The sequence below is a fragment of the Lissotriton helveticus genome, chromosome 8 (assembly GCF_964261635.1).
Source record: "Lissotriton helveticus chromosome 8, aLisHel1.1, whole genome shotgun sequence".
NCBI lineage: Eukaryota > Metazoa > Chordata > Amphibia > Caudata > Salamandridae > Lissotriton > Lissotriton helveticus.
This window is the reverse complement of record NC_136069.1, coordinates 1,680,073,282-1,680,088,049: the sequence shown is the minus strand read 5'-3', so window position 1 is coordinate 1,680,088,049 and position 14,768 is coordinate 1,680,073,282. Positions and strand designations below refer to the sequence as shown.

Below are 14,768 nucleotides of genomic sequence, written 5' to 3'. Positions count from 1 at the left end.
GGAGCACCGCGCCCCACTCCAGCTTCACGGCCGCCAAGGCAAGCCCGGATCAAGACCACCGGGATGTTCGCACAACGGTCTCTCGCCAGTGGCTCACTCTCTCGGCCGGGGCCGTCGTTTTCATCAACGCCGGTCTGGGTCCAATAGGGGAGGCCCCGGTCTCAACACCGGGGAGGCCCCGGTCCCTCGGGGGGCACAACTTCGGAACCGCGGCACGCAGGAGCCTCCAGGTCAGACGGTGAGTAAGAGCAACACGTTGCGTTTCAATTTCTGCTCGAGTGTGTCGTCTCGGGGCAGGATATGCGGCAGGATATGCGAGTCAGGCCGGAAGGCTGACGGAGCCGAGCTACAGAGCGACCATTACGATCGCGAGCTTGGCTCCTCCCCCAAGAGAAGAATACTTATTTTTGATATAAAACTTATGTGGCGTCCACCTGTGGTGTTGTCACTTGAATACTGAATGTGTTCACAAATGCTTTACACACTGCCTCTGAGATAAGCCTCCCTCCTTGTGCCAAGCTACCAAGGGGGTGAGCAGGGGTTATTTTATGAGCGTATCCCCTTACCCTGACTAGAGGCAAGGGTCCCTATTTGTCACAAGTACCTACCTGTGCCAACTAGAGACCCCCAAATCTAACATTCATAAATTAGTAATTATTACTTGTTAACTTCTCACATTAGACCCCTGCAAACCAACCGCCCTTCAACTAAAATAAATAATTATTCTATAAATAACATAATTAAATTGAGTTAAATAATTAATTAGCAAATAATGATGAATTGTAAAATATTTATTAATTAATCCTCCCAGCCTGCAAATAACTTAGAATGAAAATAAATCAATATTACATAATTTTCATAATTGTAAATCATGTAATATAATTTAATAAAATATGGTAAACAATTCTTGATTATTCTCAATGAATGAACTTGATACACTATCCCCCATAAACCCAATATCCCGCTACAACACAATGGATATCATGACGATGCCGGTCGGATGTGTGTCTAACCGGCAGCGCGATGGAAATGGAAGCGCCCAACAAGGAGTCAGCGGCCTCGTTACTAAAATCAGAATGCTAACACCGTCACAGTGGTTGGAAAGTGAAATCCGCAGAAGAAGCCACAATGAGAAAGATACACTTTTTAAACATCCGTGCATGGAAGCTGTGGTACCCCCCCCCAACCTCATAGCAGAGGCTGCAGGGGGACAGGGACAGGGACCCTGCTTGGCCCGCACTGTCCTTTTCTGACAGCGTTTCAATGGCAATCAGAATGCCATAGAATGTCTGTCGGAAACGTTCATAGTAATTCCCACGGTGGTGCCTGAGCAAGCACCGCCTCCATTTTGGGGATTACAATCCATCCTCCACCCTGACGACCTCCCTGAGCCAGTGGGAGGCAGAGTGCATTCCCCCCCAAGGCATTGGTAGATGCCTGTATCATAATATGGTGGTTGGACCGATGCCTCAAATGTAGGGAAGAATGCCACTAATGAGCTGTCAGATGGCCTATACCCCAACATCAAAATGGGGCCCTATAAGTTAAAATTAAAAACTGTAATAAAAAATCGAAATCTTCTTTATTTGAAGAATAATAACACATAAAATTAATATATCAACATAACACATTTAAACAATTTAAAAACAATATTTTTAACCATTAATGTATTGAAAATGATTTTAACAAAATCAATATTATTTAAAACAATATTACCAACCTCAAATAATGAAATTATTGCCAACGATATTTGGACATCACAATTATTTGTGTATCCCAACATTTAACTTCCCATATTTTCTGCCTCGCTGAGGAGCATATCAACAAGGCGGCGTTAAAAAAATTATTGCTGCTTTTGCGGCCGTTTTCGGCCGAAAAGCAGCAATAATTTTAACGCCCTATTAGCAAGGACAAGCTAACGCGTGAATCCATGTTTCTTCACACTTTCCCTAAACACCCAGCTTTGCATCTCTAATGAGATGCAATGTGGGCGTTTCTCCCCCAGGATAACCGGAGAAATGTCGCTAAGCGGCATTTCTCCTATTATCAAGCATCATGCAAAGCAGCATAGCGACAGAAGTAGCGATAACCTCTGTTATCGCTACTTTCCTTATGCCTGCTTTGAAACTGACTTAGCCATGATATCCTATGGAAGGTGTGTACCATGGCTAAGTATGTGTGGCCCTATCAGCAAGCTATCTCCTAAAGTTGTGCGATTATCGCTGGATTTCCAGCGATAATTACACAGTTAGGCAGCTTGCGCTCTGAATTTCTATCGCTGTGGAGATAAGCGTTGCTTATAGCACGCTATCTGCTCAATAACATTCAGAGTTGGGTGGCGATAATTATCCTAGCGCTAAGTGCCCTTACCGATAATTACCCCCCTCTTGATGATATGCCCCTATATTTTTAAAGCTCGTATCCATCACCCTATTGATACAAGTACTTTACTCTTTACCTCTAACTTCAGAATGCAAGATTCCTTCTCTGTCCTGCCACAAGTTAACGCCTTGAGATCTAGCACGCACCTTTGGGATAAATATTAAACTAGAAAAAGTCCATTTTTGAACTCATATCTTAAGGCCTAACTTATCTTTGCACATTCCTGTCTATTTAGGAGCCTGGATCATTACAGGTGGCTGCCACGCCGGTGTGTCGAAGCTTGTTGGTGAAGCAGTGCGGGACTTCAGCATGAGGGGCAGCAGCTACGGTGACATTGTCACCATCGGCATCGCCCCCTGGGGCACCGTCCACAACAGGGACATGTTGATCAGAAAAGAGGTGAGGCAAAGCGACATTGGAAAAAGATCAAAAAATGCATGTGATGAACAGGAATGTGAAAGACAAATGGGAAGGGCAGATGTCTAGAAGAATTCGAATGAGGGCATTTTGTCACATGCTATCTTCTAAACATTGAGATCACGTAACATGCATAGGTAAGGGGATAATCACTTTGCGACAAGACCGTTTTTTAAGCCACAATAATTCAATGCGCCAGTGCTTTTTTCTTAGAATTGGCTGAAATAAGCATGTAGCTCTTCTTAATAATTGACACAAAGAATATAATTGGAAAGGGAAACAGAGCGGCCAGATAAAATAGAGTTGAACAGCTCAGATGACCAGGACAGGAGGGCTGTTTGTGAAACGAATAAAAACAAATACAAAATTAAACTATCTGTATGAACGTTAGGTTAATTTGAAAAAAAAAGGTAAAATCCAAGAAACGTTTAAACAAAATATGATGGGGCTAAATATCAGCCAATGGGGAGAATCTAGAAACACAAATCTTAACAGGCAAGTTAACTATGAAAAGGAGAGCATTTGAGAAACATTCTTGTAGTAATTCCCCATCTTGGTTTGATTTCAAGGTTCTTTTTAAGGTGCTGGGAGGGAACGACACCATGTCTTAACATCAATGTGTTTTTTTGTAACTGAAAAAGGACAACTATAACTGATTTAAACTAAAATGACCGAGGAAATAATTCAATCTCATGATGATTCTGGATACAGGACTTGCATAGAGGTAAAGACTAGCTGGGGTGGAAGCAGTAAAAGTACCTTGGAAAAGCACCTAAATACCATGCTAATTCTAATAATATAGTTTATAGCTCCATTGTTCCATGTAAAGTCCAAACTACTTATTGATGAAGTCCAGTATTGGAAGAATATAGAATGTATTTATGCATGGAAAACATAACTCACATAGTTCTTTTACCCATGTCGTGGGCCTCAGACAACTGATTGATTGGATATGTGCATGATTAGTGTCTGGGTCATTGTATAGTGCATCGGTAGTGGTTGAGTAAATGGATGGTGAAACGAAACAGGAGTAGGACCCATAAACCAAAATGGGACTGGGTATGAAGTATATATAGAACACAATGTCCCAATAGGTAACAAATTCATAGGCAATTAAGTTATGTATGCAAAAAACATAACATATGAAGGAAACAAGGAGGCTCAATTAGTTAGTACATGGCTTGTAATTCACCAATTTTCAGAGATATTTACACACGGAAATACAGTTGGAAGCAGCACTGTACAAGAAAAAATCATGCAACAACCCAAGAAGCACTTGGTGACAAGGTGATGTGTAGAAGTGAAAGGTCACAATTTTATGTGTCATGGCAGTGAATCAATATCTCACATCTGCCATCCAATGACCTAAATCACTACTTTCAACTATGATATGTGGTGCTGTATCTGCTTGTTCACACCCTCCCACCAGTGTGAGGGGGACCTAAAGGTTGAGAAAAAGGTGAGGAAAAGTTGGCAGAGCCTCACAGGAGTAACACCATGGGAGGTTACAGGCTGGTACTCGCCTGTGTCCTCAGGTTCTCATCATTAGCACCTGCCAACTTGAAAAATAAAATAGATAGAGAGGAGAAAAAGAAAAACAAAATGGTGTTCTGTATGCTACATGTGGAGTACCAGGATCTATCATAGAACCCGGAGCACCTTCGTTTAAAAACAAGCTAAACCCACTGCCTACACTATTTTATTCCTTGCTGTGTGTCTGCTCAATTAAAACCAACATGTTTCAATGCCTCACAGAGTTTGCGGCAATTTCATCAGGGTTAGGGTCAGCGTCCTCACTGCACCTCTTTTCTCCGTTTATTGTATCTGCAAGAAACAGCATACCCCAGTTCATCAATACATATAACAAACACTGCATCAAGTTAAAAAGATATTTAGGATCTGTGGGGAATCAAGTATATCACGAGTGATATATTTACTGGGTAGTAGCCCCTCATCGGCATACCTGCAACCCGGTGGTGAAAAGAGGTGTTGCAGGGGAAAAAAGGAGAGTTCATATATTGAAGAATTGTTGGTTCTATTATCAAGATTAGGTCAGATACGGCACAGACAAGATCATCTGACCTTAACATGGCTTCAATACATATACTTCTTATTTGCCTAGTTTGCACAAAGAAAGGGTTTGCTGCTATTATACATTTGCACTTTTTATTTGCCTATTTTGCACAAAGTAAGGACTTGCTGCTATCTAGATTTGCTGCTATTTTATCTGTACTAAGTATTCATTTACTGATGTACAAAGCGGAACACAATGCACAAAGGAAGGGCTTGCTGCCATTAAATACTTGCACTGTTTATTTGCCTATTTTGCATAAAGTAAGGGTTTTGCTGTTATCTATACTTGCTGCTAGCAGATCTGTACTAAGTATTTATTTATTGATGCAAAAGCGCTTTTTTTATATTTGCTTATTTGCACAAAAGAGAGACTCTTTGGTATTTCTCATATTACTGTACTGTGCTCTTTATTTTCCTATTTTGCACAAAGTAAGGGTGTGGGGCTACCTACATTTTCCGTTACTACATTTGCACTGAGTACTCACCCATTGACATATAAAGAGCTCTTGATTATTTTGCCTATTTGCACAAAGAGAGTGTCTTTTGATGTTTACTATATTATTGTACTGTCAAACAACCTTTTTAGCATACTTACTCATTATATCTGCTCTCTAGCAAGTTTCTTAACCATGGCCTTTATAAAAAAAAAAGAAATAGCATGCTGAAGTTTGTCTCTTTTAATTCAAATGGTTTAAACAACGTTCGGTAAAAAACGCTATTGCATGATGGTTAAAAAACTTAAATCCTGATATTATTTATTTACAAGAGACACATCATAGAGACCAGGCTGATGCAGATAAATTATTTAGGAACTGGGCTGGCCATACGATATCCTCCTCAGCTGGACTGTCACAGAGAGGAGTATGTATACTGATAGGAAAACATTTAGGTTTTATTCTGGCAGGCACAGCCACAGACCCCAGTGGTAGATGGGCAGTTGCCCATGGTAAATTACATAATGTAAATATAATCCTTGCTACATTATATGATCCCATTTTAGATGATTTCCAACCAATCTTACAGTTAAAAAACACTATAACTGGCCTTCCCGGGTTAATAGTATGGGGAGGTGATTTTAATCTTTTGCAAAATGCTGTATTGGACTCATCTAAAAAGGATCGCCGTCAGAATAAACCACAATCTGTCTTGGCGATTCAAAGTTGCAAAATAGACCTTGATATCATGGATCATTGGCAAGTTAACAATCCACTCAAACGAGAATATTCATGTTTCTCGGCAAAGTATAATTCCGCCTCAAGATTGGTTTTTTTTTTAACCTCCCATGAGCTAAAGCTAGGTAACTATGTTCATCTACCAAACGCTTTTTCAGATCATGCGGCACTCTCCATGGAGGTAAATCTGGGACCACAAGACATTAGCACTATAATACTATGTTTTTTTAACAAATCTAACCTTTTAGATCCTCAATGGTGTACAGAAATTGAAGAATTCATTGAGGAGTTCTTTACACGCAATAGAGGTACAACCCCATTGAATACGACTTGGGATGCATTTAAGGCCACTCTACGGGGGTTTATTACATCTAAAGATATACCAAAACATAAAGCAAGAAAAGAGGAGAAGAGCAGATTACAAACAGATCTTATAGAGGCAACCCAAGTACACTACAGGGCCAGAACAATACATTCTAGCAAAAAACTTGTCGAGGCTAAGAGTAGAATGAGAGACTTCTATTATGCCCTGGGCGAAACCCATTTTAATTGTTACGCCCAGAGGATGTACGAGGATAGTGAGTATACAGGGAAGCTCCTGGCGTGGCAAACTAAAGAAAAACAGGCTCGTAACAGAATTGACCAACTAACTGACCCAATCACTAAAATACAAGTTAAGACGACACCCTTAATTGGTGCATGGTTTCTGAAACACTATGAGGGAATCTATCAAGCAACATGAGAAACCTCAACTGATTTAATAGGGGAGTTTTTATCTCAACTTACAATCCCCAAATTAGATGCTGAAGAGAAGGAATGTCTCATTGAGACCTTCTCAGAGTCTGAGTTAGACGAGGTAATCGGTTCCCTCCCCAACGGAAAGGCCAATGGTGACGATGGTCTCCCAATTGAAATTTTTAAAAAAATTTGAAGGAACTCTATGCAAAGAACTTTTAATTTTAGTAAATGATTTACTTCAAGGAGGATCCCCTCCGGATTGTTTCCGCTCAGGTGTGGTGGTTAGCATTCTAAAAAAGGGAAAGTATAGTGAGAATATAAACTCGTATCGGCCAATAAGTCTACTAAACACAGATTATAACATTTTTACTAAGCTTTTAGCAAATCGATTGAATAAAATAGTGGGAAGTCTGGTAGCTAATGATCAGTGCGGTTTTATTGCAGGTAGGCAGCTCCATACAAATACAAAGTTTGTTTTGGAGGCACTAGATTTTTTTTAAATCAATAAAGTGAAGGCCCAAATATGGTTCCTAGATGCTAAAGCCTTCGATCTAGTGTCCTGGGACTGCCTATTTGCTATTTTGCCCAGTTTTAATTTCCCGAATGTTTTTATCTCTCTTTTAAAACAACTATATTTGAACTCCAGGGAACAGATTATTATCAATAATTCTAATGTCGGTACATGTAAGGTCACTAGAGGCACCCGACAAGGCTGTCCATTATCGCCAATATTATTCGCATTATTTATTGAACCTCTAGCGATTGTGATTAGAAATATACGAACTGATACAGTCCCGGTAACTGGTATGACTAATATAAAACTATACGCCGACGACATTGCCCTGTTTTTAGATTCCAACCCCCTAAGTCAAGCGAAAATTTAAAAAATATTTTCAGACTTTCAAAAACTAGGGGGCTATAAAATTAATGTTAAAAAGACGGAAATTATTCTATTAAACTGCACTGTAGACACTTTAATACCAGAATTTAGGCAAATTCATAACCCCACGCCGAAGAGATATCTAGGAATATTCATCTCGGACAATTTAGACGAGTTGTTCTCACTTAACTATTCACCGTTGCTAAAAAAGGTTGAGTCCCTTTTAGAACGCTGGAATTTATTACCCTTGTCCATAATGGGCCGAGCAGCACTGATACGTATGTCGATCCTACCTCTTTTTAATTTCTTATTTAATGCAGCACCCTGTGTTATTCAGGCCTCCTTTTTTAAAAAGATAGATTCCCTAATATCTTCATTCCTTTGGGCCAACAAAGCTTCTAGACTCACACTTAGCACTTTATATCTTCCATTTGAACAAGGAGGGTTATCCCTCCCAAACATAAGGGAATACTATTTTGCGTCTTTTGCACACCATAGTTTTAAGTTTTTCTTTTTAGACACGAATGAGGCAGACAATTTTTTTATGAAGAAGATGTTGACAGAGGTAAAGATAATCGATCCAATTAGAGTTACTAAGGATCCCCAAAAAATCCGCTACAAGTCCCTTCAATGGATTTTGAGACAGAAAACCCAGTTTTTGAAATCCTACTCTATTCCTAGGATAAGTAATACAACTGATTTAAACAACTTTAACCTAGGAGAAGAGGGATGCATGGACAGAAAAACGACAAACCTTTGGAAAGAAAACGGTTTTGTTAAAATAGATGACTTCCTGGCTGGTAACAGGTGGAAGACATGGGATCAAATTGCCAGCCAGGTGAGCCATTCTCATTCCGTTCTGAAATGGTCCTTTTTTATGTTGAATCCAATACTCCGAGAGCTGGATATAGGAAATCTCTATTTTAAGGAAAATATATCCACAGCACTGAATAATAAAACTCAAAAAAAGATGAGTATTTGGATTAAAATATTAAAAGAGGACAAGAAACAGGAATCCTTGAATAAGATTACTGAGAGGTGGAAAAAAAGGGAGGATATTGAAATCAATCAACAAATTTGGGATAAAATAAACAAATTTAATAAAACAATTTTTCGCGGCGCTAATTTTAAACGCATGCAATTTTATAATAAATGGTTGATCTACAGAACTCCCTCTTATCTCCACAATATCTTTCCTCTAGTTGCCGATAAATGTTTTCGATGTGAGGAAAAAGGGACCTGGAAACACATAGCCTGGGAATGTCCTAAATATCTCTCCTCTGAGCTTAAAGCTCCTATAATATTTGATGATCTTGTCCCGGTACTTGGTTGCTCATCGATCAACACCAAACATGACAAATTTCTTTTCATAGCTTCTCTAATAGCTAAATCACTCATATTGCAGTTTTGGAAAACCAACCAAGTACCGACCTTTCAGGCATGGAATGCTAAATTAATACTAACACAGGACAGGGAAAGAAAATATGCGTTTAGATCAGGGGCTCTAAAAAAATATGAAACATTTTGGAGTGTTTTTGAATTGTAAAAGATACCTTCATAATCACTAGTCTGCCTATATGCACTTTTAAGCACTTCTGCACATTACAATTATTTTTTACAGTTCATAATAATGACATGGACACTATATCGCTGATTATTTATGTATAACCACATGCCATGTATTGTACCAAAGTCTTTTACAAATGTATTCTGTAATGCTGATCTTGTTTTAATGAACTCTCAATAAAAATAAAAAAAAATTAAAAAAACATGTCGTGGGCCTCAGACAACTGATTGATTGGATATGTGCATGATTAGTGTCTGGGTCATTGCATAGTGCATCGGTAGTGGCTGAGTAAATGGATGGTGAAACGAAACAGGAGTAGGACCCATCAACCAAAATGGGACTGGGTATGAAGTATATATAGAACACAATGTCCCAATAGGTAACAAATTCATAGGCAATTAAGTTATGTATGCAAAAAACATAACATATGAAGTAAACAAGGAGGCTCAATTAGTTAGTACATGGCTTGTAATTCACCAATTTTCAGAGATATTTACACACGGAAATACAGTTGGAAGCAGCACTGTACAAGAAAAAATCATGCAACAACCCAAGAGGCACTTGGTGACAAGGTGATGTGTAGAAGTGAAAGGTCACAATTGTATGTGTCATGGCAGTGAATCAATATCTCACATCTGCCATCCAATGACCTAAATCACTACTTTCAACTATGATATGTGGTGCTGTATCTGCTTGTTCACACCCTCCCACCAGTGTGAGGGGGACCTAAAGGTTGAGAAAAAGGTGAGGAAAAGTTGGCAGAGCCTCACAGGAGTAACACCATGGGAGGTTACAGGCTGGTACTCGCCTGTGTCCTCAGGTTCTCATCATTAGCACCTGCCAACTTGAAAAACAAAATAGATAGAGAGGAGAAAAAGAAAAACAAAATGGTGTTCTGTATGCTACATGTGGAGTACCAGGATCTATCATAGAACCCGGAGCACCTTAGTTTAAAAACAAGCTAACCCCACTGGCTACACTATTTTAATCCTTGCTGTGTGTCTGCTCAATTAAAACCAACATGTTTCAATGCCTCACAGAGTTTGCGGCAATTTCATCAGGGTTAGGGTCAGCGTCCTCACTGCACCTCTTTTCTCCGTTTATTGTATCTGCAAGAAACAGCATACCCCATTTCATCAATACATATAACAAACACTGCATCAAGTTAAAAAGATATATAGGATCTGTGGGGAATCAAGTATATCACGAGTGATATATTTACCGGGTAGTAGCCCCTCATCGGCATACCTGCAACCCTGTAAGACAAACTGCTTTCAACACTGTAATTATTTACAGGTCCTGTCTCAATCGATGCAATAAGTCAGTTTCTGTGAGAGAGATAAAAGGTATTTAAATACTTGTTACCCTCCATACACGTGCATTACAAAGTCTACCATATTCAGCGTGCCCTCAAGTCCGGCTACGCACGCCGCTGCAATCCCCACTGTTTTTCTACTCACTATGTACGTTTCCCGCTTGTGAGTACATGGTGCTCCCTATGTGTAATTCCACCTTTTTGTGCCTCTCGTGGACCACAGATGGAAGCCGGACTTGAGGGCACTCTGAATACGGTTGACTGGGTCATGCACGTGTATGGAGGGTAATGAGTATTTAAATACCTTTCATCTCTCTCACACAGACGGACTTATTGCCGCTACACAACTACACAAACACCACTGCACTACCCTAAACCCTAAAACATGACCCCCTACACTACACAAACACCACTGCGCTACCCTAAACCCTAAAACACTACCCCCAGCATAACTTTCCACACTACTCAAACTCCACTGCACTACCCTAAACCTACCCCAAAACGAACCCCTACATGACCCAAACACGACTGCACTACCTTAAATCTACCCCCAGCACGACCCCTACACTACCCAAACACCACTGCACTACCCTAAACACTCCCCCTACAACCCCCTATACTACACAAACACCACTGCACTACCCTAAACCCTAAAACACTACTCCCAGCACGAGCCCCTACACTACACAAACTCCACTGCACTACCCTAAACCACTACTCCCAGCAAGAACCCCCAAACACTACACAAACACCACTGCAGTACCCTAAAACTTAAATCTACCCCAGAATGACCCCATACACTACCCAAACATGACAGCACTACCCTAAACCTTAAAAATAGCCCCAGCACGACCACCTACACTACCCAAACACCACTGCACTACCCTAAACCCTAAAACACTACCCCCAGCACGGCCCCCTACACTACACAAACACCAATGCACTGTCCTAAACCCTAAAACACTAACCCAGGACGACCCCCTACACTACAAAAACACCACTGCACTACCCTAAACCCTAAAACACTACACCCAGCACAGCCCCATAAACTACACAAACACCACTGCACTGCTCTAAACCCTAAAACACTACCACCAGCATGACCACCTACACTATACAAACACCACTGCACTACCCTAAACCCTAAAACACTACCCCCAGCACGGCCCCCTACACTACAAAAACACCAATGCACTGTCCTAAACCCTAAAACACTAACCCAGGAAGACCCCCTACACTACAAAAACACCACTGCACTACCCTAAACCCTAAAACACTACCCCCAGCACAGCCCCATAAACTACACAAACCCCACTGCAGTGCTCTAAACCCTAAAACACTACCACCAGCATGACCACCTACACTACACAAACACCACTGCATTACCCTAAACCTTAAAACACTACCCCCTACACTACACAAACACCACTGCACTACCCTAAACCTTAAGACACCTCCCCCAGCATGACCCCCTACACTACCTAACATCACTGCACTATGCTAAACCCTAAAGCACTACCTCCTGCACGACCCCCTAAACTACCCATAACCACTGAACTACCCTAAACCCACCCCAGCATGACCCTCTACACTAACCAAACACCACTACACTACCCTAAACCTCTACCCCTACACTATACACACACTACTGTACTATCCTAAACCCTACAGTACTACCCCCAACATGACCTCCTACACTAAACAAACACCACTGCACTACCCTAAACCTTAAAACACTACCCCAAGCACAACCCCCTACTCTACCGAAACAATACTGCACTACCTTAAACCCTAAAACACTACCCCAAGCACGACCCCCTACTTTACCCAAACACTAGTGCACTATCCTAAACCCTAAAACACTACCCCGTACACTACACACACACCACTGCACTAACCTAAACCCTAAAACACTACCGACAGCATTATCCCCTACACTACCCAAACACCACTGCACTACCATAAACCCTAAAGCACTACCCCAGCATCAATCAATCAATCAATCATATCACTTGTAAAGCGCACTACTCACCCGTGAGGGTCTCAAGGCGCTGGCACCCTACATTACACAAACAGCACTGCACTACCCTAAACCCTAAAACACTACCCCAGCATAACTTCCTACACTACCTAAACACCATTACACTAACCTAAACCCTAAATCTACCCCCAGCACAACCCCCTACACCACCCAAACACCAGGACACTACCGTAAACCCTAAACATGACCCCCTACACTAGACAAACACCACTGCACTACCCTAAACCCTAAATAACTACCCCCAGCACTACCCCTACACTACACAAACACCCCTGCACTACCCTGAACCCTAAAACACCACCCCAGCACAACTCCCTAAACTACCCAAGCACCACTGCACTGCCCTAAACCCTGAATCTACCACCAGCACAACCCCCTACACTACCCAAACACCACTGCACTACCCTAAACCCCAAAACATGACCTCCTACACTACACAATCAGCATTGCACTGCACTAAAACCCTAAAACACTACCCAAATCAACTCCCTACCCTACCCAAATACCACTTCACTACCCTAAATCCTAAAACCCTACCCCCAGCATGACCCCCTACACTACACAAACACCACTGCACTACCCTAAACCCTAAAACACTACCCCAAGCACTAGCTCCTACTCTACTCAAACACTACTGCACTACCCTAAACCCTAAAACACTATCCCCAGCACGACCCCCTACACCACACAAACCCCTATGCACTACCTTAAACCCTAAAACACTAACCCCAGCACTACCCCCTACACTACACAAACACCACTGACCTACCCCAAACCCTAAACCACTACAACCAGCACGACCCCCTACACGACCCAAACACCTCTACACTACCCTAAACCCTAAAATACTACCCCCAGCACGACACCCTACACACCCTAAACACCACAGCACTACCATAAACCCTAAAACATTGCCCCCAGCATGACCCCCTACACTACCCAAACACCACTGCACTACTCTAAACCCTAAAACATGACCCCCTACACTACAAACACAGAACTGCACTACCCTCAACACTACTGCCAGCATGACCCCATACACTACACAAACACCACTGCACTCCCCTAAACAGTAAAACACTACCCACAGCACGACCCCCTACACTACAGAACAAACACTGCACTACCCTAAACCCTAAAACCCTATCCCAGCACTACCCTCTACACTACACAAACACCACTGATCTACGCTAAACCCTTAAAGACTACCCCAGCATGACTCCTTACACTACCCAAACACCACTGAACTACCCTAAACCTTAAATCAACCCCAGCACGACCCCTACACTACCCAAACACAACTGCACTACCCTAAACCCTAAAACACTACCCCAAGCACGACCCCCTACTCTACCCAAACACTACCGCACTGCCCAAAACCCAACAACACTACCCCAGCACAACTCCCTACACTACCCAAACACCACTGAACTACCCTAAACCCTAAATCTACCCCAACCATGACCCCCTACACTACCCAAACACCTCTGGACTACACTAAACCCTAAAACACTACCCCCAGCATGACCCCCTACACTGCGCAAACACCACTGCACTACCCTAATCCCTAAAACACTACCCCTACACTACACAAACACAACTGCACTACACTCAACCCTTAAACACTACCCCAGTACGACCCCCTAAACTACACAAACACCACTGCACTACCCAAACTCTAAAACACTACCCTCAGCTCGACCCCCTACACGACACAAACACCAGTGCACTACCCTAAACCCTAAAATACTACCCCAGCACAACCCCCATACTACCCAAACGCCACTGCACTACCCTAAACCCTAAAACACTACCCCCAGCACGACCCCCTACACTACACAAACACCACTGCACTACCATAAACCCTAAAACACTACCACCAGCACAACTCCCTACACTACCCAAACACCACAGCACTGCCCTAAACCCTAAATCTACCCCAGCACGACCCTTACAGTATCCAAACACCACAGCACTGCCCTAAACCCTAAATCTACCCCAGCACAACCCTTACAGTACCCAAACACCACTGCACTACCCTAAAACATGAACCCCTACACTACATAATTACCACTTTACAACCCTAAACCGTAAAACACTACCCCAGCACTACTCCCTACACGACCCAAACACCACTACACTTCCCTAAACACTAAATCTACCCCAAAACGACCCCCTACACA

The 14,768-nt window shown here is 42.0% G+C and overlaps 1 protein-coding gene across 4 annotated transcripts in view; it reads left to right on the top strand.

Annotated features, from left to right (window-relative positions):
- The window catches only part of LOC144773622 (transient receptor potential cation channel subfamily M member 2-like), a 1,628,848-nt gene that overhangs the window by 183,805 nt on the left and 1,430,275 nt on the right, over window positions 1-14,768 (top strand). For all 4 annotated transcript variants that reach the window (XM_078658771.1, XM_078658770.1, XM_078658769.1 and 1 more), the window contains exon 6: window positions 2,618-2,781. In XM_078658771.1, the coding sequence (XP_078514897.1) occupies window positions 2,618-2,781 (164 nt within the window). The remainder of the gene's footprint in view (window positions 1-2,617; window positions 2,782-14,768) is intronic.